The sequence below is a fragment of the Apium graveolens genome, chromosome 2, assembly GCF_009905375.1.
Source record: "Apium graveolens cultivar Ventura chromosome 2, ASM990537v1, whole genome shotgun sequence".
Lineage (NCBI taxonomy): Eukaryota > Viridiplantae > Streptophyta > Magnoliopsida > Apiales > Apiaceae > Apium > Apium graveolens.
The window spans coordinates 2,023,189-2,050,869 of NC_133648.1; the positions used below are offsets into that span (position 1 = coordinate 2,023,189).

Here is a 27,681-nt window from a genome sequence, read left to right on the forward strand (position 1 = left end):
CCCTCTATTTTTTAATATATGACGTTTGACTTTCTGACACACATATTTGGAAGCTTTGACCGTATAGTTAAAATAATTTTTAAAAAAATATATATTTTTGTGGATAAAGGTTTAATCTCATATTTATTATTAAAAAAAGAATTTCTTAAAAATAATAATTCTAGTTATGTGATCAATCTTTTCTAAATATATGAGCTAAAAAATCAAACGTTATATATTAATAAATAGAGGGAATAAAACTTATCTTCGAGAATAGTTAAAATATAAACACAACACGTCTGAAACAGTGTGTTAAATAAAATGTTGCTCAGTAATCTATACAACACTATAATAACCGGAATGAGATATAATTTGTAGTTTAGTTGACCCCTCATTTTGGTCATCTCTTTACATCACGACCGTCGGATCTTCTTCATCAAATAATCAGAGCCGTTAGATCCATATACTAAAAAAATACACTCCACAAGTTCTCAAGTTCGAATCCCGTCAACAAAAAACATTTATATTATTATTTATAAGAATACATATAACCTCTCAGGTTCGAATTCCTTTAACAACAAATATGTATATTATTTATAATGATACATATAAATTTTCGGATTCGAATCTCACTCATTAATAACAAATATTTATATTTATTATTTATGAATAAGATCTCATCAATCATATACTATTTATACTATTTGAATCTAACTTGAAATTATAATTATATAATTATTATTTAGCATTTAATTATTTATATCAAATTTTAATAAAATTATGTGAAATAAATTTAAAAATATATAAATATTAACCAAGACGGGACGTAAGCCAGTAGTAACTCTAATACCGAGTCCAAAACATGTGTGTGGAAAACCAAGTCCACAAATGCGCGTGACAAACATCATCTCTAACCAGCACTAGATTCTCACCTCACCACTCCCTATAAAATATACCAAACCCAAAGAATCATTTTTATTAAACAAAAGTTTAAGCCCAAGACTCCTTCAAAGCCAAGAAACTTAAGCTTCAAGAATATTTCAAACCACCATGAAGAAAAAAATCCACCCTTCTACGCCACCCATCTCCGATCACTTATCGTTACTCCCCGCCGCTATTCTCACTCTTACCGTCGCGCTCTCGCCCGAAGATCGACAAGTTTTAGCGTATTTGATCTCGTGCTCGGCCAACTCGAATAGTTTGGGTCACAAGGTAAAATATAAAACCAAAGTTTTTGATCATGCTCCGGAATTCGAGTGTAGCTGTTTTCGATGTTATATGAGTTATTGGGTGCGTTGGAATAATTCCGCGAACCGCGAAATTATTCATGAGATTATTGATGCGTATGAAGATGGGCTTTCGAGTAAGAGAGGTGGCGGCGGTAGTAGTAATAGTAGGGGTAGTAATGGCTTGAAGAACAAGAAAGGGAAGAGGAGGGGAAATTACAATTCTACCCCTGGTGAGAGTGAGGAGAAGGGTGTTTTGAAGGAATCAAAGCAGGCAGAATTGTCTTTTCAAGGTGAAGAAGTGGGGAATTTGGAGAAGGAATCATCATCTGTGAAGAAGATTGTAAGTTTTCTTGGGGGTCGGATTTGGGGTGTTTGGGGTATATGAACACGAAACGAAATGAAACGGCTTCTTTTTCTTTCGAAAAATAAGAAAATTGCAACTATATGATATGTTGATTTTGTTGTGGATTCAAATTTTTCATATGTTCTTCCTTACAAGTTGAATTATGGTTGTGTAAATATTTTCTGCTACAATTCGGTTACGATTATCGGTTACGGTAGTACAAATCATCGATCATGAATGTTGAAATCGATACAAATAATCGATTCGTAATTTGTGATTTTAGATAAATTTATGCATTTGTAGGAGTATTACTGTTGTTGAGTGTGTGTCCAGTAGTGTTTACTACTAAATGCCAGTCATTTATGGGCACTTAAGTCTTAATAATCAAAAATTAAGAATTAAATACTTTTCTAACCCATATAATCATATTCTAAATGGTCCCAAATTCAAGATGAAAAAAAATACTTCACAGTATTTAAGTACGGGTTTCATTAACGTACCGCGATATGATATGATACATAAATTGTTTATCCTACATTATTGATATATAAATGAGAAAACTGAACTTGAGATTGTCCATGATGAGTAGAAGTTATAAAGATTTTAAGTACAATTTTAAATGGATAATTTTGTAATTTTAAGTCAACCCCCTGTTTTTACAAAAATATCCCATTTATATAATACGAGAAAATCTTTTAATCTCATGCACAATTCCGAGGACAACCTCAGGCACGTCAATGCCTGTTTAAATATACTCCTACTACCATTTTATTCACCATAAAATGGGGATAAGGTCAAAGAATACTAGTGTAAAAACTAGGAAGAACTACTAATGAAGAAATGAGTGGTCAACAATTTAGCTGAATTTGAAACTTTTGGTTCAACAACCAAAGAATGAAACAAGACAAAGAAGCTAGCTAGATTTTGTCATTTGATCCACCAGCATTGACTAACCAACATTGACCATCTATCAGGATACTAGTTTAGCTGGTTGGACTTTTACCATACCAGAAGTGTTGAACAGATTAAACTTCTGATAAGCACCGTTTGGAAATAGTTGTTAGACTTAGAAACCAATGCCAAACTAACAGACACAGCACAAGTGTTTGGAAAATGTTGAAGCCAATAGCCAATGTACAGAATGAACAACACAGCTGTCAGAACTATAATATGGAAGCTCGACAAGTTGGAAAACGTCGAGGAGATTGATATATATGGGAAGCTCCGGTACTAGCCTACGAATGATGCAGTTGCGATAGTTTGATTAATAGCGATATTTTTATATAATTTAAAAATCTTTCGAATTGATTTTACTCTAATGTTGGTGTGGTTGAAAGTTTACAACTCATCTTTGCTCTCCTTGCTATCTTCACCCATTAGTTCTTCAAGAGAGAACTCGTCTTCCTCGAGAATTTGTCCATCCTTTCCATCCCATGGATCGGTTTTTACAATTTCAGGTGTCGTTGCAAGAGCCAGATTGCCTTTTCCTCCTAGTCCAGCTTCTCTAATAAATTCTCTAAAATCCAGATAAACCAAAAATATCTTCACAATCCATTCAAGTTAACAAAATAATGAATTTAAAATTACAGCAAGTCGTGCTTACATTATCTGATCACGCTCAAAAGCACTACGGAGTGGTGCATAAGCTTTTTTCTTTAAATTCAGAGCCACCAAAGCTGGATATCCGTAACCACCAACACCTACCTGCTTCTCAAACTCTGGTTGCTTCCCTGCTGCTGCCCAGACATAGCTGCAGGCGATACAACACTTAATTATAATTAACCCAATCATTAAAGACAAAGTTGATTAAATCAAACTCTCTCATGTCTCTATCAGTCACCAAAAGTTTATGATGCTGATCTGATCATATCAGATCATTAGGAAACGAGAATAAGTTGGGCTGTAAAGGAGCTGAGACATGTTTTTTTTAAACTCAATGAGCACCAGTCTGGTCCATTTTCGAGGTAGAACTATAAACAAACCACACTATATAAAGCTTATTTTTTAAAGGCTCGTCAGTTACTTGAATACAAGTTCGCGAAATGCCCTGGACATATTTATTTAGCATAATATGAATACAAGAATGAGTTTTACCGAACCGGACTCATTTAATTTAAATGTCCATCCATGCACTCTAATAAATAAGGCTGATTTAAAATACATCCCCAGCTTAGCTAATAAAATACTTAAAAACACCAAGTTTATATTTTATATTGAACCGACTTGAACATTGTTTTCTCGAGCCCAATTTCGAACTCTATATATTTTTTATTGGGTGTAGTAGAATTAAGAAATTGAGATCAGAGTAGGAAAATATAACTCCAGTTCCAGATAAAAAGTGTTCTTGCCTGTAAGGTTTTGTTTTGAATTTCTCAGCAACCGATAACAAAAGCTCAAGGTATTTATTCCTTCCCTCGGCCTTGGAGTCCAAGATGTCAGGGAGGAAGGAGACAAAACAAATGGCAGCTGAACCACACTTCTCTTCCATTATGTCCTACACGGAATGATCATAAAGAAATAGTGCAATACTTGTATACTTGGCACTTAAGTACCTGATATATATATATATATAGATCTTAGTACTAATCAGTTGCAATGCATGGTTTTGGAAACGCTTACCTGGCTTGTTAATTCAGTCACTTCAGGAGGTAGAATATTTATTTCCAGTTGCTCAAGAGCAAATGACTCAATTGCAGAGGCAGATCTTGCTCCTTCGTATATAGAGGGTCTTTCTTTGTCTGCACCAAATACCAAAATAGTGGGGAAACCTTCTACATTGAACCTGCTCATGAGAGACTGGTAAATCCAACTCATTAGAAGCATGTTACATGAAGTTAAAAATCAAACAGACTATCTCAAAATGCAAATCGGTGCTTCATAAAATTTCAGTTTTACCAAAGTATAGCAGAAAAAAGATGTGTTATTATAAGTATATAATTTGCATACATCAGCGATTAGTGGCAGAAACCCAGAATAAAATTAAGTACTCCATCCTCCATATCAATCGAGCATAAATAGCTGAGTAAGTACGACCATTAAAAAAAACTGGAACAACAAAGCAACATGGTAACCATCTATACCTTATCGGCCTCACAGTCAACATGGCCCAGCTTCACCTTGCCCTTCAAATTATTTGAAGCCTTCTTCCACTCTGGAGCAAGTTTCTTACAGTGTCCACACCTATCATCATAGAGATTTTCTTTAAAAAAAAAAATTATTTCATCATGCTGACATATAAATATATAATTGGTTGCATACTGACTAGACAAGTACACCAATCAGGGTGGATTGACATTCAGTTGTGCATGTTTGGATAACCAGAGATGAGACCGATTTTGAGAAAACAATGATACTCTCTTGTTTTGTTCAATTACATGACTATGGAGTCCGATTGGGGTTTAAGAACAACTTGGCATTAATACAATGCTCTAAAATACAAGAATTGTGGCCCAATGACTGGCCGGTTAAGAGGAATCGATAATTAAACACCTTGGTGTTATGTTAAGCAGGATATAAATAGCTTTTACGAAAGAGGATTATGAAGGAATGGAGAGGTCATTAAACAGGCTTCAAAGCCAAAAAAATTTATGTTAATAAAATATGCAAGTACATAAACTAAATTTAACAGAACTTTTAAACAGTAAATGTTTTAAGCAGCACCGTGCCAATACTGTAATAAACTAGAAAATTACGGACTTGTATTATCCCACAAGTAATGTGATACATTGTTCAGACTGGAGGAATTTCGAGTTACTTTAATATAATAAATGTGACACAATAGATAATTTCAATACAATTCCACTTTAGTAATTAGGTGCTAAAAGTCCTTCACTTCTTCGTTTATAGTGTTGCACGGGATGACTCAGATCCATGGTTACAGAGTCCTTGCAGAGGCGAAGTCTCATCTTGTGAGAGTGTGACCTGATTTTCTTCACACAATTTATCCCTTTAAATGTTAATGTTTGTGAATTCCAATAATATACTAGTCTCTTCTGCAGTCCAGGCAAATTGTCAAACAACATGAATCCATGTTACCTTTTCGGCTTCTTTATTCAGGTTCTTGTATTACTTGGTTTGTATTTCAATTTATCCCACTTGGCTTAGCTTCTGCTTCATTAAAACAGAAGTCTAAGACCCTTAAGCACTCCCTGAATGCATATTAGTGCCATGGTTATTATACTAATAGCATCGACAGCTTGTGTCCTAGAAATTACCATATTATTTGACTATTTAATTAATATTAGCTAAGTTCACGTGAAGGGATGCATCTTTCTTTACAGTTACAGAAACGATTTCAAAAACTTAATGGTAGACCCAATAACAATGTCACAACAATCGTTACTTACCAAGGTGCAAAGAACTCCACAACCCAAAGCTCTTTACTTTTAAGCACCAATTCATCAAAATTGAGGGAATTTAATTCTACTGATGCACTAGGGGCTGATTTCTCACTTGATTTCTCACTTGATTTCCCACTTGATTTCCCTGTTTCTTTTCCGTCTAACCGCTCCTTCAAAAGTATCTTGACCTGTGTATAAACAGAAGACAAAAGCTTCGAACATCAAACGTTATATTAATTACTCAAATTTCATACAATGTACGGCAATATTAATTTCAGTTTCAGTAGAAATGTAATCAAGACTGTGAAAAAAGATACAGGGATTAACACCTCCCAAAGTACAATCTCAATTCATATTGAGAAAGATGGAAATGAATGACTACAACGAATAATATTAAATGATGCATCAACCTCTTACTACAGCTTTAAAAATGCAGTTCTGAGATGTCAAAGTTACTTCACATATAGATCTTTGGGGAGATTTAAGCCCAGGTAAAAGAGTAGCATAATTTTCAAAAATTACGAAAAAACATATATTTAAAAAAGGCAGCTATCTTTACCCACTACAGAGTACGGACAATATCACTCTAGCATACATTATATGTTAGATGTGCACTACACGTTGCCCCCATGCAATAGTCCAGATCTAATACTTGGACATAGGTAAAGATTTTGGAAATATCATTTACAGTGAAAAAAATTGCAATTTGGATTATTGCCCTTTATTGGGCTTGACGAAGAACATAAATTACATGTACAAGCGAATACTCCTTCCTAATCCAATAGTCCATGTAAGTATCTCACTTATCAACTTTATGCAACAGAAGAAAAGCATATTTTACTCAGATAACAAGTGACGACCTGTTTAGATGCAAAATTAGCAATTGCTTTAGCATCCCTAGCACCTTGGTAATCTACTGGAGGTTTTCCAGGTAGAAACACCTTAATTGTTGGAAATCCTTGGATACCATACTCCTGAAGCAAATAAAGAGAGAAGATTAGATTAGCAAAGTAGTCTGGACTAACAAGAAGAGATAAGAGCCGCTTATAAAAGAAGAAATAAACTGAAACTTGTAAAAATGAAATCAATCAAGCAATGGGTCAAAGACTTATAATTCAAATACGGCTAATATTAACAGCTTATGGGTTTGGAGAGTTGCTTGATTAACAAAAATGCCACTATAAAATATTACATATTATGAAGATTTTGATTTTTTAATCAAATCTAATTGTGTATATATTATGACTATACATGTTATTTGGCAGTAGGAGAAAAAATAGGTGGGGAGGGAAATCATGACATAAAGAAATTGACAGTTCATGCAACAGTCAATGCCAGATATTGGTATAGCAGTCATGCTTATATTTCAATAATACTTATTAAAAAGTTCTCAAATTCCCAATTATGTATCGGTTTCAGGATAAAAATTCGGATAATGGCCACAAAAGGAACCTAATCTAGATATTATTTACAAGATTATCCACCCAGCCATATCAAACCTGAGCAAGTGACTTGTGAGCATCAGCATCAAGCGCTGCAACAGTTGCAACGCCTTTCAAGACGGTGGCAGCCTTTTCCCAAATAGGTGTCAAAGCTTTACAATGACCACACCAAGGCGCAAAAAATTCTACCAGTACTACACCATTTGAATTTAAAACCTGCAACCATTTGCAAATAGAGAGATGTTACTAAAAAACATGTCGACTGATGCATACAAAAGAATCAATAATTTAACTTTTATACATAATGTATTATTCAGGAAGAAAATTATCACAAATGATTAGGTGTTGTAATTAATTAATAAAATTAACTGAAAGAGGAATTGTGAGTTAAATTTCTGAGAACTTCTCTTTTGAGATATTCATCGACTAAAAGGTTCCATATCCTTAGTATTGTAGCGAGTGGATACCCCTTCTTCCTTGGTTTCTAATAAGGTTGAAGGTTAGCCTCAGTGAAAGTGAGGAATGCGTGTGTAAGTATTTAAAATTATGTAGTTAACCTTAACCAAAAAAATCCTATATCTGTCAACCTAAATCTCATCCTACATTACTGAAGCTTATTCCCCATTTGGTCGAAAGGAATGAAATAAAAGATTGTGATCACAACAAAGGCGAAACAGTGAAAATTTGTATAATGAGTTCTGTGAAGAAAACGAGTAGGAAAAAGGATGCAACATTCCTTTCCGAATTGGCAGGAATCTGGAATACATTCATAGAGCTCTAATTTAAATTGGCACACATGAAAAAAAATAAAACAAAATAATTCAAATTAACAAAATGCTACACGATTATTTTAATTCCCAACTACATTCATTCCATGATCTCTTTCCATCAAATAGTACTTACTCTTCTCTATGGGTGTTTAAGAACAGAAAGTGTGAAGCAACGCCACTCTAAGAGGCTCGGTTTTTAAGCGGTTCGTTTTTATCGGTTTTTAAGCGTTTTCAGTTTCGGTTTCGATTTTTTTCGGTTTTTTACTCGGCCCTACTAAGATTCCCGTTTGTATCATGAAATTTGAGCCCCATTAATGAAAATAAAAATGAGATTGTACAACAAAAATGTATTAAAATCTCATTCTCATTCCAGTTAACCGACTTAAAATCTCATGATCTAAACAGCCCGTAATTTTTACCAATAAGAAGTTTACATTACCTCAATTACCAAACCAAACCTAACTAGTGCTACTAAATTCGAAACACAAATAAATAATTCCAAAAAAATCACAAACCACACACATCATCAAACTATAACAATACAAATCATGCATTTACAAAACAGAACATTCATCAAACAAAATGAACATTAAAATATACACACACACACATTAATGTATGTATAGTAATAGTAGAAGACTAGAAGTAGTTACCTTAGACTTAAAATTGTTAGGAGTTAGTTGAAGTACAGGTGAAGATGATCCGTACAATGCATTGGAACTCGTGCCGTATAAATATAATAATAATACTATGTTTAGTAATAACGTAGATGTTGAAAATGTTTGCATTGTTTGTTGTCGGCGATTTAACTCACTGAGCTGATGATGTTTTTTTCCGACCAGGTGAAGATGATTAACTGAAAACCCCTTGATTAACTGAATCGAGACACGTGGATTGGCCAATTGGAGTTTTACACGTCATTGTTTATTTCTTGTTAGAAAATATTTGTATTTTAATTTAGGGAATTTACTAAAAATAACACTTTTTTATAAAAATATAAAAATTTGTAAAAATATGGACGCGTTGCATATATGGTTGAAACGGCTGCATACGTGGTTGCATTGCATATGAGGTTGATTCGTATTTTTACAAATATTTTCTATAACTTGGGTATTTATGCAAAAATCCCTTTAATTTATAGTGTAAATTAGAAACTATAAATGAAAATCCAAAATATCAAATGATAAAATTTTAACGATAATTTAATAAAACATGATGAAAAATCAATTTTCATTTACCGGGCATTTATTATATATTTCATTTTTTTATCATTTTATCCTTTATGTAAAGGGTTAGGTTAGTCAGAAATGTAAAAACATATTTCTAAAAATCACCGATTTTAGAATAACTGATTATCGTATTAATCACCGTAAGCTATCTCTATTGAATAATGAATACCAGTAATGAATGAATTTATTGATTTTTGTATCTTTGTAAAAAGATCTTTGTATCTTTGTTTACAATAAATTTGAAATGTTGAACACTATAAGCAAAGGAAGAACAATAATTTGTACACTGAACAAAAATTACAAGCATTGCAGTTTATGTTATCACTGATGAAGCCTAAAGAAAGCCATGAGAGGATCATAAACAACTTGTTTAGCATTCACAGCCATGACATAGTCTGCATGAGCATAATTGTCTTGGTACAGAAACGCCATTTTATCTGCGTCGTGATCTTTAAGGTCGTCGTGCAAGAGCTGCACATCGTTAACATCAGACAGTGCATCAGCCCCTCCGTTTGCAAAGAACAAAGGAAGGTCATTTGGAATGCTTGACATGTTGTATGTTGGTGGAGTGGGCTGGCCGTAGTGTTGATTGTTGTCGTCTGCATTGCCATAATCGTACATGTGGATAGTCCCGTCTCTGATCACTGTAGGATGATCCTAGGATTAGAATTTGTCGATAAAATAACAATAACAAGGCTTTTAATCGAGGCAATCACTTACTCTGAGCCACGTGAACCATGTTCTTTGTTGATGTTGGCTGAGGCTCGTGTGTCAGGAAGAAATCGACTACAGAAGAATTCAGGCAGCAATTCTGACCTGTAGTCATAGTACGCGTTCAGAAATGGTTGTCAGAACAATGAAGTCAAGGACCTGATGCATGATATGGTGAAGTATCTGCAGAAACACACTACCTGTGAAAGATGTGAGCAAGTTTGTGCAGTCAACACCGGGCTTTGCACAGATGTCCTTAAGAAGCTTGAGCACAGCCTCCCTGTACAATTACACGATAATTGGTCACTTGTCGATTTAGGGCTTGATGCACTGGTAGATACAGAAAGGACAATAAAAATTTTACAGTCCTTAAAAAGGAGGTCAGATGAGAAAGTAAACAAAGGTGTATGGCTCTTACCCCCTTGGATTGAATTCATTGATGCCCAACCACTTCAAATCCTATAACATATCGACCACGATTGATTGTGACTGACAATGCTTCATTGAAATGAAACAGATGGAGAAAGAAAAGGAGCTCTTACCTCAGCAAGAAAGTCATCAGCAGCATTTGTTGCTAGCGGGGAAGATACTTGACCAACATAAGCGATAGGGCTAAGGAGTGCAGCGGATTGAAGCATGCCAACAAGCTGTCCTCTGGAGAATGCACTCAAGGCAGTTAATGTTCCCTGAGAAGAATCAAATAGTTGCATAACTATCATAAACTGAGATGCAGAATCTTAAAAACGCAGCAAAATCAAGTTACCAGTGAATGCCCGACATAATGCAGTTTCTGGCCTGTTTGATCATTGACATATTGAAATGTAGCAGGAAGATCATAAGCTACCAATTCATCCCAAGACCAATTCCAATAAGCCTGCAAACATTAAACATAATATTTTCCATTTGAGAACAATTCAAGCAGCAAATAACAAAACAATTTATGTGATGGACTGCAGGAAGAAAGCTAACAGCGTCGTTGATACTGAGAGAAGTATGTCCCTGGCTATATTTAGTTCCGCGGGTACTGGTAAGCCACACATCAAAACCGTTATCAGCCAAGAGTAATGCCAGTGACTGATCTGGAGGACTCAGCAACCATGTTATTGCATCCTGACACAACATCGATAATATATTTTCTGTCAAACAACGTTCAGTTTATCATATCGAATGGCATGGGAAAAACAACCCTTCTTACCATCAGGAGCCCGTGTTGCAGTAGGACTGGTGGCTTGCTTCCTGTACTCCCACCTGACCTTCCATTGGGAATATGCTGCATACTGAGGATATATCCATCTTGAGTGGTCACCTGAAACCCGAATTTATTATAAAGATCAAAGCGATCAAACTGTAATAAAACCTTGAATTTCATAAAAGGCGATAAGTATTACTGTGTGTTCTTCACAGGCGTATCCTTGAGGATTAACCACGGAGTTACAAACACCATCATCATCAGATGCTGCAGAAAAACTTTTCTTGGCTTCAAACAGCTTTACTCTACTTCCAACAGCTGAACCACATAAACAGAAGAGAACCAATAGAATCTTGAAGACGAAAACACTGGCCATATCCAGAGATGTACTCCTGCTTCTTCAACACCATCAACCTTGCATTCTTTATACTAATCACACACATAATACAAACAGAAAGAAGTATATGAACATAAAATACTTCCTACGTAAAATGAATGCACATCGACGTGAAGGGACTTCAACGGATACTCCTAGTTAGTTTTAATCGATTCAACACTTCCACATTTTAAAAATGTAGATATAATTTAATTAAAAACATGTTCTCCAGCCGGTAGCTCTTGTCCCCTTCGCAGAGTACTGAGGAAGACAAAGGTTCCATATTCTGGATGCATTCGACGTAGATATCTAAGATTTTCCTGTCAACACAAAATTTGTAATGCCCTTATCTGTCCAACAACATCATGACAAAGAGGCTCTTTATGATGATCCTCAAATCCTGGATCTCAAACAGACCTTCAATTTGGCTGAACCAGAATCAAATGCAGGATTAAAAACAGAACCAGACATTGCACGAGTCATAGAACGAGACAGAACATGAATCAAGATGATAAAACCATGCATGTTACGGCGAGGATTTACAAAATCTTGCATCAGTCCCTGGTGTATACTATTTCGATTAGGACGAAACCAGGATCTTAAACGACCTGAGATACGACAAATAGGAAAAGTATACTTAATTTTCCAAATTAATAGGGGCTGCAAAAAGATTGATTTTATTTTACGAGGTGGTCGGGACTTCAGCCTAGTCTGCTCTCCCCTAGTTCCTCTGCTCTTAATATCAATGACATAATGACATAAGGCTATGTTCTAAAAATCACTGATTTTATCATTTCAATATGTTGATTTGATTTTATAATCCGATTAATCAGCATCTTTTTCTTAAAATGAATATATTTAGTCTAATTAATTAATTATTTTCATATTTTATTAAATATATCCAATTAATACTCCGATTAATCAATCCGATTAACCACCGATAATCTGATTAATCACTGAAAAGTTACCTTACCGAATAATGCCGATTTCCGATTTTTAGAACAATGCATACGACTAATAATTCATAGTTTGTTAATTAGTAAAGGGCCAAATTGTTTATTATTAATTTTTTGAAAAATTAGACTTATATTCCTTATAAATCTCCATTGCCTATCTTCATTAATTACATCGTCAAATTTATACCATTTTTCACAACTAATTTTAGTCGGAAAAAAATAAATTTGGTGAATAAATATTTCACCATGCAAATTCAAAATATATCTCAATTCCACAAATTTAGTGATTAATGCTAATTTACATTATATCTACTCAACACACCAGAATTTAGCTAGCCAGCAGTAGAATTTGAAACTCACATAACAACATTGTAGTTACAAGTCAAGCAATACAAGTTTCATGAAATAACCGACATGAGTTCTCAAGTTTCATGGTCTCGGGCCGTATGTCAGGGCAGAAATGTTAACAGAAATTAATTTACCCCCGAAAAGTAGCACGATAAAAATGGTCAAGGAAGTCAGGAAGCACAAGTTGAAAACAAAAATTGTTGCATGAACCAGGTAGCAGATAAATACACCCTGCCCCCTCTTTCGAAAACAACATCCTCAGTAGCAAAGTAAGGAGTGTAAAATTGCAAAAATGGAATTTGATTAAACCAGAACGACTATGTCAAAGACTCTCGTGTGGTGATACGGAAGGCGAGAGAGATTTAGCAGGTTCAGGTGATTCTTCAGCAGCTTTAACATTTGTATGTGATTCTTCAGTAGCCTTACCACTTGTATCCTTTTGGCTTGTAGCATCAACTTTCCCTGCACAGTCAGGAACCTGCGGTGACTTTGAAGGAGACGTCTCACATGAATGGAATATAGGAGAATTTTCCTCATAAGGGAAGCTTGATGGATATGATGTGGAAACTGTAGCAAAATTCGTCCCATAACTATACGGATATCCCAACAAAGGGTGATCATATTTACAAGTGGGACCATACTTGCATATTCCGTATGTTGTGTAATATGAACATATCGCTTGGCCCTACAATTGTACAGATGGAATCAGTTTTATTCAGGAATTCAAGTAAAGAAAATCTTTGAAACTGGTTTATAGAAAAACAAACTTGTAAAGGTAAGAAAAGTCAAGGTCAATTGCTTTCATAACAACTTACAGGTCTCAAAGGAAGGCCGAAGGGGCTCAAGGAACTAGCTGCCACCTGTGAAATCTTTTCTCTTGGGTGATTGTACTTGCAATCTGATCCATATTTGCAGCTTCCGGTATTCATAAAATGCCGGCATTCTGGTTGATCATGTCTCTCAGGTAAAGTATTAACTGTTGTCAGTGCAGGAGTTATTTGCCCATTCAAGCTAACCTATTAGACATCGAAGAAATGTAAATTAGAGCAACAGAAGCAGTACTATATGCATAAATAGCCGTGTATCCTTTGCGTCCTGCTTTTAACTTTATTAATTAGCAACACAATTCTCATATAAAATAGGAATTGTTAGCATGTAATGGTATATGCATACATGGAAAGGCATCACTCGCAAATGTCTGCATAACTGTTCTACTTGAAAAACATCAGTACGCGACATAATCACATAAACAAGAATATCTTTTGGCAATTTAAAAACAAACATCCATAACGAGTACACAATCGTGAATTCAGAAACTGCAAAAGAATAGGTGATACTAGTTTAGAGCAATAAAAGCAATTCAAATATTGGGAAAGGCAGGTACTTAAGCAATCCAAACGAATATACTTGCAGTGACCAAGTGAACTGCCAAAGTAAAAGCAACTGCAATTGCTAGATGCTGTCAGCTGCAGTACATTTTATAATTTATTTCTGGTGACTGTTTCAGCTATAAAATATTATAGCCCTTCTCCGTAACAAGAATATCACTCTGCAACTTAATAGCCATTGCTGGCAGGTATGGAAAGATGAAAAAAATTAGATGGGATAATCAGGCAGATCTGGTGACAGAAGATACAGACTAAATAGCAACCTACCACAGAGAATAGTGGAGAGACTTGGCTACATGGTTTATAGGGAAGCTTTTATTAAAAAATATCCACATGAAAGTGCAAAGGACAAGCAAACTCCATCAAAAATTTCCAGTGTTCAATAGTTTAATATGCTCATCTTGTCAACTTCTGGATCCATTATATACATACTTGAACTTTAAGGTTCACCGTGTTGTTAATTTCAAACTTCTAAACAAAAATTCTTTTTATTAGCTAATTAAAAAGATTTTCCACTTATAATTACTGTTTCTACGTGGTGGAAGAAGTAGAGGATAATCTTTGGTCACTGTAAATTAGATTTTCGTGTTACCCTTGGTATATTGATGTAATCATTACTGAAACTCAGATTTAAATTATCAATTCCTGCATCAGAATATATATTTTGTCTTAATGTGCAGACATGTTTGGGTGCTTCTGTAGTATGTGTATTGATGTAAATTATTCCAAGGACCATTAAGGTTCGTATACAGTTCATAATACACCCATAATGCCATACCATTACAATAAAAGCTTACTGTAATGACAACTTTAAAACCTTAAAAGCACGAATGTTTCACAAATAAGCAAAAAGGTCACGAAACAGAAATATGCATGATGAAAAACTTGAGGAATTTTTACTAACCATGTATGAACTCCAGCCTAGGCCTTGAGATAGAGCACTCGATAAATATGTTTCGTTAATTAACGGCCAGGAAGGGATTCCACCTGCATATGATAGACCTGATGAAGGTATAACAATAAAACCAGCTGATCCACCCACAACAGTGCCTATAACAGGTAAAGCAGTTCCAGCAGATGAAAGTTCTGGATGATTGAATTTGCATACAATCCCAAATTTACATACTCCAGCGCGCATGTAATAGGGACAAGACTTCTCTTCCTGGTTCAATTGATAAAGGAATAACATTAGAAAATGTACTTTATACGGTACCGGTGACAAAACGAGATGCACATATTTAACTTGCATAGGTTCGTGAAAATTATAAATTATGGAATTAAAGATGATATCCGGTGGATGTAAATGGGAACTATGACATGCACAAGTAACAAACCATTGCATGAATTTTAACAGCGTAATCTATGGATTTATATGTACACTATAGTTTGAACCCCTCTTTCAGTTTTTAAGAATTTAAAAGCCCAAGATCTATATTAAGGACTTCTTATATCTTTGTTTTCCTAAAAGGCGGTAACTTCTGTACAATTTCCATCAACAAGGTACAATATTTTAGAGAGACTTAATACTAAAAACTGGCAACAAATTATCTGAAAAAAATTGGCAGTTGTCTCCGATGATCTTTCTAAACAGCCTCATTAAAGTGACAATATTTTTTGGGTAAGAATGCACACCTGACGCATGGGTAGTCCATAACTGTTCAATACAATCGATCCCGCACCATGTCTGTCAGGTGGATGATGATATTTGCACGATGATCCATATTTGCATGCACCTGTCTTCAAAAAATACTGCAATGCACAATTACAAGTCACAAAATCTATCCAAAAAGAATACTCTGCCAACTCAAACATTGCTTATATTAATCACGTGTTTAGAATTTTTTTGCCTTGCTGCAAACCTATAAATTATGAGAAAATATAACAATTGTCCACAAGTAAAAGGCTTTACATTAGACATCCTAAATTTCAATCTATACAAAATTTAAAAGAATAGATGATGGCAGTGAATGGTCACTTCTCCTTTAATTTTTTGCAAAGTAATGAATCCCATGAAGCATGGCCCTGAGAGACCGCGAAAAAGAATAACTTAATGAACATGAAATTTCTTCTTTGTTCGTCCATCTCATATTATAATGACATGTTTCTTTCATAGTTATGAGAATTGTTTAGTGGCTAGAATGACATATTTGTTTCATATTATAATGACATATAGTCATATACAGAAATATACACTGATAGATATTGAAAATCTAGTGAACTCGGATATAAAGATTTACTAATATCTAATATTATGTATGATGCTATATGTATTTCAGAACTACAGAGCAAAACAAGGCCTCTCTCCAGAAAAGAGTCGAAGCTACTTTCTCAAGATTCTTGTTATGGAACCTAAAGAATGGTCAATAAAGAATTTCCAAATGTGATTACAATATACCAAGTTCATTCAAGTTAATTTCTTTCCCAATAAATCTTGCAGATGAAACTCAAACAGAGCCACATTAGGCTAAAAATGCATCTTTAAAGCAAATGTAGATTTATTCCAAGCTGTAATTTAACACTACAATCAGATACAACAGTAAAACACTACATATACAGCAGAACAATCTCAAAGACTAGATTACCTTACATTCCGGCTCTCCAGCTCTCTGCGGCAGCCTACCTCCAAACTGACCAATCTGTAAAACAATCAAACCTGACAGTAAATATACTATAACAAAACAAAACCAATCTCAAATTGACACCACACAACCATTAACATTCAAACAATCCGTAAAATTGCTAGTTACTCGAAGTTATATCACAAGTTATTATAAAAGTGATCTAATTACTTGCAAGTTACCATCTATCTGAATAATTCTATCAATAAGGTGTATCAATTAAAAAACCGATAAATAGAGTAATATCAATATTTCCCAATCCAAACTGAAATCTAAAATAAATCCCTAAAGAACGCACATTATCATGACTTTCTGAATTCAACTGACAGGTCGATTCTAAAATTAAATACATTAGTTGTTATCGACAAGAAACAAGTAACTGAACTAATCGACAAGAAACAAGTAACTAAACTTTAACTTATAAATAACGCATCCAAACTGGCCTTAAAGATCATCCAATTTATCGAAATTCAGATATTACCTCAGCTGCAAACTTAGCAGGATGATTGAATCTACAATTAGCTCCATACCCGCAAGTCCCCGTCCTCATATAAAAACCACAGTCAGGCTCACCGGGACGATTAGGATACGAAAAAACACCATCACCATCCTTATTATCAGTACTCTGAATTTTCAAACTCCTTACAGCTTCTACAATCCAACAACAAAACACACTTTAAACACATGTACTTATTCACAACAAACATGTGCACAAAATATCCCTGTCTTTGTGTGTGTGTTTTGTGTGTGTGTCAGTATGTGTAACAAACATCATCAGAATTCAGACAAGAACATAATCAAACATACATACATACAAACAACACATGATTATTAATAAAGCAATACAAAAATCACAATAAAACAATAATCGCAACAGTGATCATGAATATAAAATATGTGTAGCATAATAAATAAAACCTATAACAATAAAATAAAAAAATAAAAAAAATAATACCATGAACATTATTACAACTAAGCTGCTGGTGAGTCTCAGTCTCAGGCATCGATGTGGATAAAAAAACAATCAAGAAGATATGTTCTTGCTGTGTGTGTGTTTGTGTGTGGGGGACTGTGTGAAAAAAGATTGTGTAAAATATAATGAAAATTATACAAAAGTCTTTGTACGGGGATGTGGGGGTACAATTGTGTGTTTTTTATATATATTGTCAAATTCTCCCTCCTTTACTTTTCTTTTGCACACAAGGAAATAGCAAAAAATACTAAAATCCCTAGCCAGATTATATATTACAAATTCCATAGCCCACTCAAAATCAAAATCGGAATTACCGGTTAAAATTTTATCCTCTGTCGTCGAGGATTATACTAAGACTATAAACCATATTTATTAAAAAAATAATCGAAATTACATGATTTCTTATCCATCACAAATTTTTAATAATAATTTGTTATCAATTATCTATACTTACTATATTATAATAAACGAAACATTAAAAATTTGGTAGTCGGTCGGTCAGTACTTGCTGAAATTACTTATATACTCTTATTTAATTGATATTGCTGCTTTTACTTAATTATCCTTATTTTAATTCGAATCAAAAAAATATTATATTTGACCGAAATTTCAACAAGTAATTACAGGAAATTTTATGTTAGCGCGAGAGAGAGCGCTCTTACTCCATAGCTTCGGAGCTTAACCTATAATTGTTTGTAATTTACTTGAAAGAAGAGTAAAATTAAATATATCTTTTTCTGTTAAATTGATATGTAATTAATTTATACTATTTTTACAATATTATAATAATCAAAATAATTACTCTTACTTAATAAATTATTTACTTCAACTAAAACACGTTACTTTTTTTTTAATCCTAAAACAAACACCTTACTTCCTAAAGATATCAAGAGCAGTAAATAATAATCAAATATATCTATCGATTTATTTATTTATCTATCTATCAATATATACTAAATTATCTTATTTATATTTATACTATATTATAATAGAAAAAATATTAAAAAATTGGTAATCTGTCGATCGATACTTGATGAAATTACTTAATTATTGAAATTTGATGAAATTACTTAATTATGGTTGCTTAATTATTTATGTATTTTTTACTTAATTTATATTAAAATATATTCTAATCGATGTTAAAATTTACTATGACAAATTCACTACATGGGCAAGGCTAATAAGTCCTGTGATATGGGTTAAATGGTATTCGCAAGGTTCATATTAAAGAGCAAACGGGTAGCTATTACGGGGACGATAAATGATGATTATTTATCTATACTATATACTATTATATAACAGAGAAATACTTTCGGTATCGATTTTTTGACTTACACTGATTTTACGAAATAGCCTTACAAGTTTTATAAAATTTATTCAAAAAATAATGATAAATTAAAATCAATAGTCTTATATTTTATAAGCATGACCTGTCTTATCAGGGTTCTCATTCAAATTAGACAACTATTTATGTTCAACAAGCGCATTAATTCAAACTTTTATGGTTTTGTGACAAACTTTTATCAGTTGATAAGATTTGGTAGTCGATCGGTCTATACTATATTATAATAGAAAAAATATTAAAAATTTGATAATCGATCGGTATTTGATAAAATTACATAATTGCCCTCATTTAATTAATTTGTTATTCAAAGGTGTAAGCAAGCCTTTGCGGTTTAATTTCTTTATATAAGAATTACTAAGTGAAATATCTTATGTTTGTTTATTTCGTTTTAAAGTTTCATTTTCCGCTGCATTTTAGAGTTAAAACGGAAAATATACATTCACCCCATGTGTATGTACCTTTTGGACCTAACATGAATATTTTGGGGGTGAAAAATCAAAATACTCACCATTTTGGACAAATACCCGAAATGCCGATTGACAGGAGTGTTCGTCCAAAATACTCATTTGAACAAATTTTTTAATTTTAATAAACAATACACAAGTGACAAATGCGTGTATGAATTACTTTTTTTCTAAACACGCATTTCAACAATGCGTATCCCATTTAAAAAATCAACTGAATACGCATGTACCACATGCGCATCCTTAGTCAATTTTTAAAAAATTGAATAAGCATACCTCGAATGTGTATTTCGTGGGTATTTTAGACGTTTCATCCCGCCTATGGGTGTTTTATGCAATTGAAATTCAAAATTGATGTATTTTGGGTATTATTTCTATTTTGATAAGTTGAAATTTAGAAGTGGTATATTCTGATTATTCTTTTATTTAACAACTCGTTGTTAAATTATAATAATAATAATTTTTAACATTTATTTTTTATATCAAAATATTATTAAAATAATATATAATATAGATAATATTAAAATATCAGTAATATTCTTTTACATATATTTATTAATTTTAAAATTTTAGATTTATGTGTAATCAAATATTTTTTATAAATTAATTTTTAAAAAAATATTCCTTAAAATATATAGTTATATATGTATATGTATATATATGTGTGTGATTAGCGAAGATCATGCTATCATTAGTCAAATTCTTATAGAAATTTGGTAAATTGTAAGTAAAGTGTGCTTTAGTGGACATAAATTTTAAAAAGAATGATTATAACCAAAAGAATTTTTTTGTATATATAGATATATGTGTGTGTGTGAAATATATGCGTGTGTGATGAAATAGCCGTAGGACACACACCATAATCTTACAATGAATTAATTTATTATTTAATAAAAAAATTCAAAAAAATTGGCGTTAATTATATTTCAAAAATGTTTTTCTTTATTGTAGGGAACCGTAGACGTTATCATTTGGGTGCGCACAGGCTTGGCTCAGAAGGCATTACCAAGAGTATAGTTATCCCCTATTTAACCAAGTGAGGTAACCATTGCGAGTATTTCAAAAATGTTTTTACACTTGAATACAAATGAATTAAATAACTAGTAACATTAATGTTAATTAAAAATGGTGATAAAAATAGTAATAAAAAAATTATAAATATGAAATAGAATATCAATAATAATTGAATTTTTAAAACATTTAACTAAATATTAGTAAGTGCATGTACTTATATACTTAGTTTAAACAAACTCATGACCATTATTAATAGAGTGATACAACAATCATTGTAAAAGACTAATTATAATAGTGATTATACAATATTGTATTATATTGTATGTAATATAAAACTATTATTAAGAAAATAAATTAAAAAAATAAAGAAAAAAATATTTAATGAACAGTCCTACTAAGCTAGCGAGTCTAAGGCATGATGTCCGATTAAAATAATCAAAGATTGTTATGTGGGAAACTGTGGAAAATAGAAAAGTCTTTGTACGTGGGGTGGGGATACAATTATATGCAAAGTCACTTATAAAAAAATTATATTTATATTTTAATAAAATTTAATAAAATCTCTTGGGAGCCCAAATTTTGCGTTATATAATCAAAGTTACTTTGAAATTTTTTAGATCTATTCTTTCCATCACAAAATCAGTTTAATGTGTATTTAATATAATAAAATATTCAAATATTTTTTAATGTGAATGAACGAGATTATTATTCTAATTATAGGATTAATTTAAAAAATTAAAGTTTTATAATTAAAAATATATTATATACTCTAGTAAGCCCCTTGAATACGTATTTAGGGGTATTTTTCTCATATAATAATATTTAGTTAATTCACTAACTATACAAACAATAAAATCGCATAAAAATATAATATAACTTACTAGTAAGAAATTGTTTTTTATCATTTCAAAAGGCTCAATTTTCAATTTTCAATTTTAGTTCATTCTGAAATGTATAAGTATATATTTTGGAAAATTGAAATTATGTTGGTTTGCAATTTACATTAAAAAGTTAAAATTACGCTAAATATTTTTTTTAGAAGGAGGCTAGTTATTTATAAATAGTAATAGTAATATGTTCGTATATTTGAAGGTTATTTTATTAGTTGCATGACCGTTTTACTTGGTAAGCAATTTTATCAACTTTCCAACATTCCTGGATATATATACTAGTATATAACCAGTGCAATACACGGTTATTTTTATCATATTATTGTAAATTCTAATTTTGATTATACCTCCTAAAAAATATTATTTTTTTATATAATTTTAATATGTTGTCGGTATGATTCAAACCTTATACCTCTTAAATAATACTAATTTTTAAGAATAAATCTAAAGGTCAACAATAACCAACAACCAAACTTTAAATGTTTCGTCTTTAATATAATAGTATAGATAGGAATATAATATAATTGTCCTATTTTAAATATAATAGAAATTGGCAATTAATTTTAGTTCTCATGTTTTAAATATAATATTAAGTGTCATAATATAAGTGTCCTATTTTAAATATAATAGAATTGATAGACAAATAATTTTAGGTGTCATGTTTTAAATATAATATTAATTAAGTGTCATATTTTAAATATAATAGAACGACCAATAACCAAATTTTTAATATTTCGTATTTAATATAATAGTATAGATACACAAACTAGTATTTAACCCGTGTAATGCAATGTCGTTTTTATTATTATATATTATAAGTTATAATTTTAATAATGCTTGTAAGATTCAATCTTATATTACTTGAATAATCTATATTATACTATAATAACCAAAATGCAGTATAATTTGATATGTCTTTTTATGGTCGGTTTGGTTATCCTCATTTATGACCGTCAGATCTTTTTAATCAAGTGATCAGATTCAATTACAAAAAGAATATACAATACTCAAGCTCCGGTTCCAACCCCACCAATAAATATTTATATTATTATTTATACACTACTAACGCTCCCAGGTTCGAATCTCGCTAAAAACAAATATTTACATTATTATTTATAAATATACTAATAAGGTAAAGATCAAAAAAAGATTATTATAATTTTAAAAAATAGAAAAATGTTAATAAAGACCCGTGCATCCGATGCACGAGTTGTAAGGCTAGTAATATTTAATATTATATCTAACGATTCTAATCAATTTAATCCGACAGTTCTAGATCGAGTGATCAACGACCAACACCCAAACTTTTAATGTTTCGTCTTTAAAATAATAGTATAGATATTTCTTAAATGTCGGTTTATGTCTATGTAGGGAAGTTATTAATTTTATTTTTGGAATTAAAAGTAATGCAATTTAGTTAAAGAGAAAAATATTCTAAGTACCGCAGTACTTAGGAGAGCTAGGTGATTATATATTTAAATGACAGCATTGCAATTTTTCAAAAATAAACTAATTACGTAATTATAAAAATATTGACTATACATTCATATTAAAACCTCACTTTACCTATGAATATTAATATTAAACTCTTTACTTAAAGCTATTTTTAACTTTCTCATCACTAGTCTAGTCTCTAGTTGTCCGGACGTTTGACTCGAGAAATTGTAGTATTTTTCAAAGGTTGATTTTGTCATTTTATTTCTCGTGGGACCCATAGCGTGAGTTAAACGATATTGAAAACCAACGTGAGGAAGAAGGTGCAACTAATATTAGCGCCTTGTTTGGCATTAATCGTATGCCTCCCCAAGTCCGAAAAACGTTTCCCGTTTTAACTTTTTACAGTATTTATGATAAATGGTTGACTACTAATTTACGTTTAATCTATAAAATCAAGTATGGTTATAAGTGATCTTGTTCGATTCGTATTAATGAGTATTTTAATAAAATGAAGTTTTTATATTTAATACTAATACGAAATTAAAAATATTAACAATCAACAGTATGCATTGGGAAACGTGTTAAACACAACTAGAAAAAGTATTTAGGAACGAGGAAGTAATGGAGAATAAGAATAAGAAATCTTCTCCTTCAAAAAAAGAATAAGAAATCTTCTTTCTCACAAAAAAAAAGAAAAAGAAATCTTGTTTATATGAAAAGCCAACAATTACAAACGCGGTGTTAGATTCGGAGAAATGCATAAAATCGTTGCCGTTAAAAAGTATGAGGCGTGGGAAAAGATGTGACTTGGTGAGTTGAGATGAGGACACGTGGAGAAGAATGACCCATTGATGTTGAAAGTCCTACTCCCTCCCAATATACGTTTCTTCTTTTGACTTTCGGTACTGTTCACGGTAAGCGATTGACTACTAATTTACGTCTAATCTATAATATCAAACATAATCATGAGTGATCTCGTTGGATCGTATTTATCAGTACTTTAATACAGTGAAATTTTTATATTTAATACTAATACGAATTTAAAAATATTAACAATCAAAAGTGTGCATTGGCAAACGTGTCTAATACAAATAAAAAATATTTTTAGGTACGGAGGGAGTATTAAAGATGGGCGGCCCAATGGGGTCATACAAAGTTTGGTGAGAAGTTATTGATGTCATGGGTCCCACTTATTTAATTTTAATTAGTGTTCTGAAAGTCAGTTATTATTATGCAGTAATAAATTTTGGGAAATTTATCAAAAATATCAACATTTTTAAATTTATTTACAAAAATATGATCAAAGTTGCAAATGAGATAAAAGAGGGGTTACTCGAATTTATATATTAGGTCGCAAATGTTGCATTTCATGTTGCCTATAAGTAGGGCTGTACAAAATCCCGGTCTGTACCTGAAAACCGGACCGGGTCTACCGGTCCTTATAATTGAAAAAATCTGGTCTTCGGTCCGGTCCAAGACCTGAAAAAATCGGTCGAGACGTGAATAAACATGAATTCATATCTATAATTATTTTATCTTTAATTTATATCTTATAAGATCATATATAAATATTAAATATTCACCAATATCATATTTTATTGATCCAAGTTAATAGATAATAAATTCATATAATAAAATATATCGATACTACACTTTAAATTACTAAATTTCGTAATTCATGTAATACAATATTAATATTCATACTCTTAAGATATTATATTTACTTTTAAAATGATAAAATATGTACTTACTTTTAAATTTCTATTGACGTACCAAGTAACAAAATTTTTAATGTATATAAATTTGAAAAAAAAAATTAAAAAAAAATTATATAATTTTTATTATATTAATATTAATTAAACCAGTCCAAACCGGTCCGGTCCCACAAAATTTTTAATGTATATAAATTTGAAAAAAAAAATTAAAAAAAAATTATATAATTTTTATTATATTAATATTAATTAAACCGGTCCAAACCGGTCCGGTCCCGGTCCAATCCGGGTTTTTCCGGTCCGGTCCGGTCCGGTCTCAAGACCGGATAGAGCCGGTCCGGTCCTCGATCCTTAATTCTGAAAAAATCCGGTCTTCGGTCCGGTCCGGTCCGTTTTTTGACCTTTGTGCATCCCTTCATATAAGGCTGCAACGTATTTTAAAAAAAATAATACTGGAGGTATAAAAAATTGTTATAAAATGATTTGTAATGTTTGATGTGACAATATTGAATGATTTTATTGGTGTTTTTGATGTAAATACAGGGGATTCCATTTTTATTTATTAAATAAAAACATTGACACGTGCCATTTTGTAATTTTTTTGGGAACCAACTTGATATTGGTAGCATTTTCCTTTTTAATAACTGACCTGAGTATAAAATTTCAAGGAATACAAATTTCTTATGGAACTTACTTGGGCTTAACGATTGAACAAAGGTGGTTCATGAAGCCCAAAATGTCAGAAAAACCAACCCATATCTACTTCACCCGGATAATTTTAATTTTTAAAAGGCAACCAAAGCCCAAATATATGACTACAGAGTTCTAACATTACCTGGAAAAGCCCAAAGTGCAGCTCTTTTGCATAAAAGTGAGCCCTGTTTGGCCCATTTGAATTCAAGATTTTTTTGCGTGCAATCACAATTTGGTAAAACAGCAACATTATATTTGAACTAGAAAAGCCAGAGTTTTAAAATCGTTTCCGAATAATGAGTTTTTATCGTATTAAATATTCACTTATAATAAGATGGGCTCTTCGTGTATTAATACGAATTTTACAAATAAAAATATGACATGTGTTATTTTGAAAACCTTTTTTGAGAAATATTTTGGATATGTAATAGTGCTCAATTTGATATTCAAGATAATTATATGTCCCGGTGTTGTGATTCAAATATTATTAATCATTTACCAATAATTTGATACATGTTTTTTAAGGATACCAATTATTTGCTACATACGAGTCAATTTCAATTGCCAATTTGAAGATATGAAAGTGCCTTTTAATTATTTTGTGTTTAAAGTTCGAGCTCAAGTCCAAATCGAAATCAGCCCTTAACGAATCAAACTCGAACTTGTTTTATAACAGCTCAGCTCTAATTTAGACCGCTTTGCGAAGAAAAGTGAATACATTAATATTATATGTATAAAGTGGATACATTGGACAGAAGTAATAAATATAGTTATTTTAAAAATTATAAAAACTTTACTATTTTTGGAAAATTTTGAAATGTAAATACTCCCTCCGTCCCATTGGATTCCTTATATACTTTTGCCTCATGCTTAACACGCACTTTAATGCTACTATAAAATATAGTTCTATAATTTTTTTTAGAATTTTCTTTTTCTGTATAAAAGTTTAAATATTATATTTTTATTTAAAAGAAAAAAATATTTAAAATTATTTAGGGAACCATATTTTACGGAGGGAGTAATTGGAAGAGATATCCTAAAAAAAACGTAAACAAACGGGAGGGACATCGGGACGATACGCATGGAAAAGAAAGCAATTGGGATCATATAATTGCTTTTTTCACAGTGAAGGGCGAGTAATGAAAGAGTAGTTTGTAACGTAACCGACCCTGGAATGTACACCATTTAACATGCCGCTGGAATAATATTTTATTCCTTGAGGTCCAGCATCACAATACCACTATTTCTAGAGCATGGTTGTAATTTTTTTTATTTATTAAATATAAATATTAAAATATACATGCCCATTTTCAGTATTACAGATTTCGGATAATTTTTAAAAAATCGGATGATTTATAAGAAATCGGTCAAATCGGACAAATATTTTTTATCAATTTTTGAACGATTTATCGGCAATTATTGAAAAATCGATCGATTTCTATAACTAAGCCATTTTCTCCTTTATATTATAATATTCCACTTCTCTTAAAGTACCTGCACAACACTTTATCTACGCCGCATCTTTAAATGACAAAAATGTTAGGTCAATTGACCTGTTCATCTACAATATAATTGGGACATGGAATTAGTTTTGGATTAAATGATTTCAGATATTTTCGGATCATAATTTATTTATTTTTTATAATTTATTAGGTTTTAGAAATTATCTTTTAATTGCATGTAGTATTGTTAATGTAATATAATATATTTTTTACAAAAAATATAATTAAATAATCATGTTGTCATAAATATAAAATTATTTTAAGTATAAATTTTACGTAATTGAGGTCATATTCGGTTCAGATAATATGTTATTCGATTTTTATCCGTTCCAAATTATAATCGGATCTAGTATTTCAGTTAAATTTTTTCTTCAAATAATTTTCAAATTAGTTTAATTTGATTTTCAGATAATTATCAGATTATATAATTCAGATCACGGATCCGATCTTGATTTCATAAATTCCGGTTCAATTTTTTTGAATTCGGACTGTTAAAATAATATAAGATCCTGAAAATGTCTATTCTCAAACACCTTGAGATTTTGGAATAACTAGTTCCTTGACATGGTATCAGAGTTTAGGTTGACACATGACTCAGTTTCGATGCCTGCCATCCCCAACATTTCTCACAATTTATGAGGAAATGAAAGATAAATTAAATTTATGTCCCAAAAATGGACGCCCGTGATCCACGTGTTAGAATAATATAAGATTCTGGAAAGGACAATTCTCT

General features: G+C 31.7%; 4 protein-coding genes across 4 annotated transcripts; 1 reads left to right on the top strand and 3 right to left on the bottom strand.

The window, feature by feature from the left end:
* Positions 1-945: 945 nt before the first annotated feature.
* On the top strand, positions 946-1,859 carry LOC141706662 (uncharacterized). Its single transcript, XM_074509442.1, has one exon. The coding sequence runs from the start codon at positions 1,030-1,032 to the stop codon at positions 1,591-1,593; it is 564 nt and encodes a 187-aa protein (XP_074365543.1). The 5' UTR covers positions 946-1,029; the 3' UTR covers positions 1,594-1,859.
* A 592-nt stretch (positions 1,860-2,451) lies between these two features.
* LOC141706663 (protein disulfide isomerase-like 2-3) lies at positions 2,452-8,948 on the bottom strand. Its single transcript, XM_074509443.1, has 9 exons — positions 8,757-8,948; positions 7,391-7,549; positions 6,752-6,865; positions 5,898-6,079; positions 4,632-4,731; positions 4,171-4,347; positions 3,900-4,045; positions 3,155-3,301; positions 2,452-3,067 (listed from the first exon to the last, which is right to left on the bottom strand). Exons 1-9 carry the CDS (start codon positions 8,889-8,891, stop codon positions 2,890-2,892), a joined length of 1,338 nt encoding a protein of 445 aa, XP_074365544.1. The 5' UTR covers positions 8,892-8,948; the 3' UTR covers positions 2,452-2,889.
* Positions 8,949-9,531: 583 nt separating this feature from the next.
* On the bottom strand, positions 9,532-12,081 carry LOC141705483 (triacylglycerol lipase 2-like). The gene is made up of 9 exons (XM_074508414.1): positions 11,432-12,081; positions 11,239-11,349; positions 11,013-11,153; positions 10,807-10,917; positions 10,586-10,729; positions 10,462-10,502; positions 10,244-10,323; positions 10,053-10,148; positions 9,532-9,976 (listed from the first exon to the last, which is right to left on the bottom strand). Exons 1-9 carry the CDS (start codon positions 11,606-11,608, stop codon positions 9,654-9,656), a joined length of 1,224 nt encoding a protein of 407 aa, XP_074364515.1. The 5' UTR covers positions 11,609-12,081; the 3' UTR covers positions 9,532-9,653.
* An 810-nt stretch (positions 12,082-12,891) lies between these two features.
* Positions 12,892-18,045, bottom strand: LOC141706664 (zinc finger CCCH domain-containing protein 3-like). Its single transcript, XM_074509444.1, has 7 exons — positions 17,874-18,045; positions 17,400-17,569; positions 16,883-16,936; positions 15,933-16,049; positions 15,205-15,462; positions 13,728-13,928; positions 12,892-13,597 (listed from the first exon to the last, which is right to left on the bottom strand). Exons 1-7 carry the CDS (start codon positions 17,920-17,922, stop codon positions 13,235-13,237), a joined length of 1,212 nt encoding a protein of 403 aa, XP_074365545.1. The 5' UTR covers positions 17,923-18,045; the 3' UTR covers positions 12,892-13,234.
* Positions 18,046-27,681: the final 9,636 nt, after the last annotated feature.

Excerpts from the sequence above, each read along its gene's own strand:
- LOC141706662 (XM_074509442.1), top strand. The coding sequence starts at position 1,030 with ATGAAGAAAAAAATCCACCCTTCTACGCCACCCATCTCCGATCACTTA.
- LOC141706663 (XM_074509443.1), bottom strand. The coding sequence starts at position 8,891 with ATGCAAACATTTTCAACATCTACGTTATTACTAAACATAGTATTATTA. Across the intron at positions 6,080-6,751 it reads CTAATTTTGCATCTAAACAG|GTCAAGATACTTTTGAAGGA; the intron begins GTCGTCACTTGT and ends GTTTATACACAG. Across the intron at positions 3,302-3,899 it reads TTCAAAACAAAACCTTACAG|CTATGTCTGGGCAGCAGCAG; the intron begins GCAAGAACACTT and ends TATCGCCTGCAG.
- LOC141705483 (XM_074508414.1), bottom strand. The coding sequence starts at position 11,608 with ATGGCCAGTGTTTTCGTCTTCAAGATTCTATTGGTTCTCTTCTGTTTA. Across the intron at positions 10,918-11,012 it reads CTCTCAGTATCAACGACGCT|GCTTATTGGAATTGGTCTTG; the intron begins GTTAGCTTTCTT and ends TAATGTTTGCAG. Across the intron at positions 10,503-10,585 it reads CTGATGACTTTCTTGCTGAG|GATTTGAAGTGGTTGGGCAT; the intron begins GTAAGAGCTCCT and ends GATATGTTATAG.
- LOC141706664 (XM_074509444.1), bottom strand. The coding sequence starts at position 17,922 with ATGCCTGAGACTGAGACTCACCAGCAGCTTAGTTGTAATAATGTTCAT. Across the intron at positions 17,570-17,873 it reads TAGTTGTAATAATGTTCATG|AAGCTGTAAGGAGTTTGAAA; the intron begins GTATTATTTTTT and ends GTTGGATTGTAG. Across the intron at positions 16,937-17,399 it reads CTGCTAAGTTTGCAGCTGAG|ATTGGTCAGTTTGGAGGTAG; the intron begins GTAATATCTGAA and ends ATTGTTTTACAG.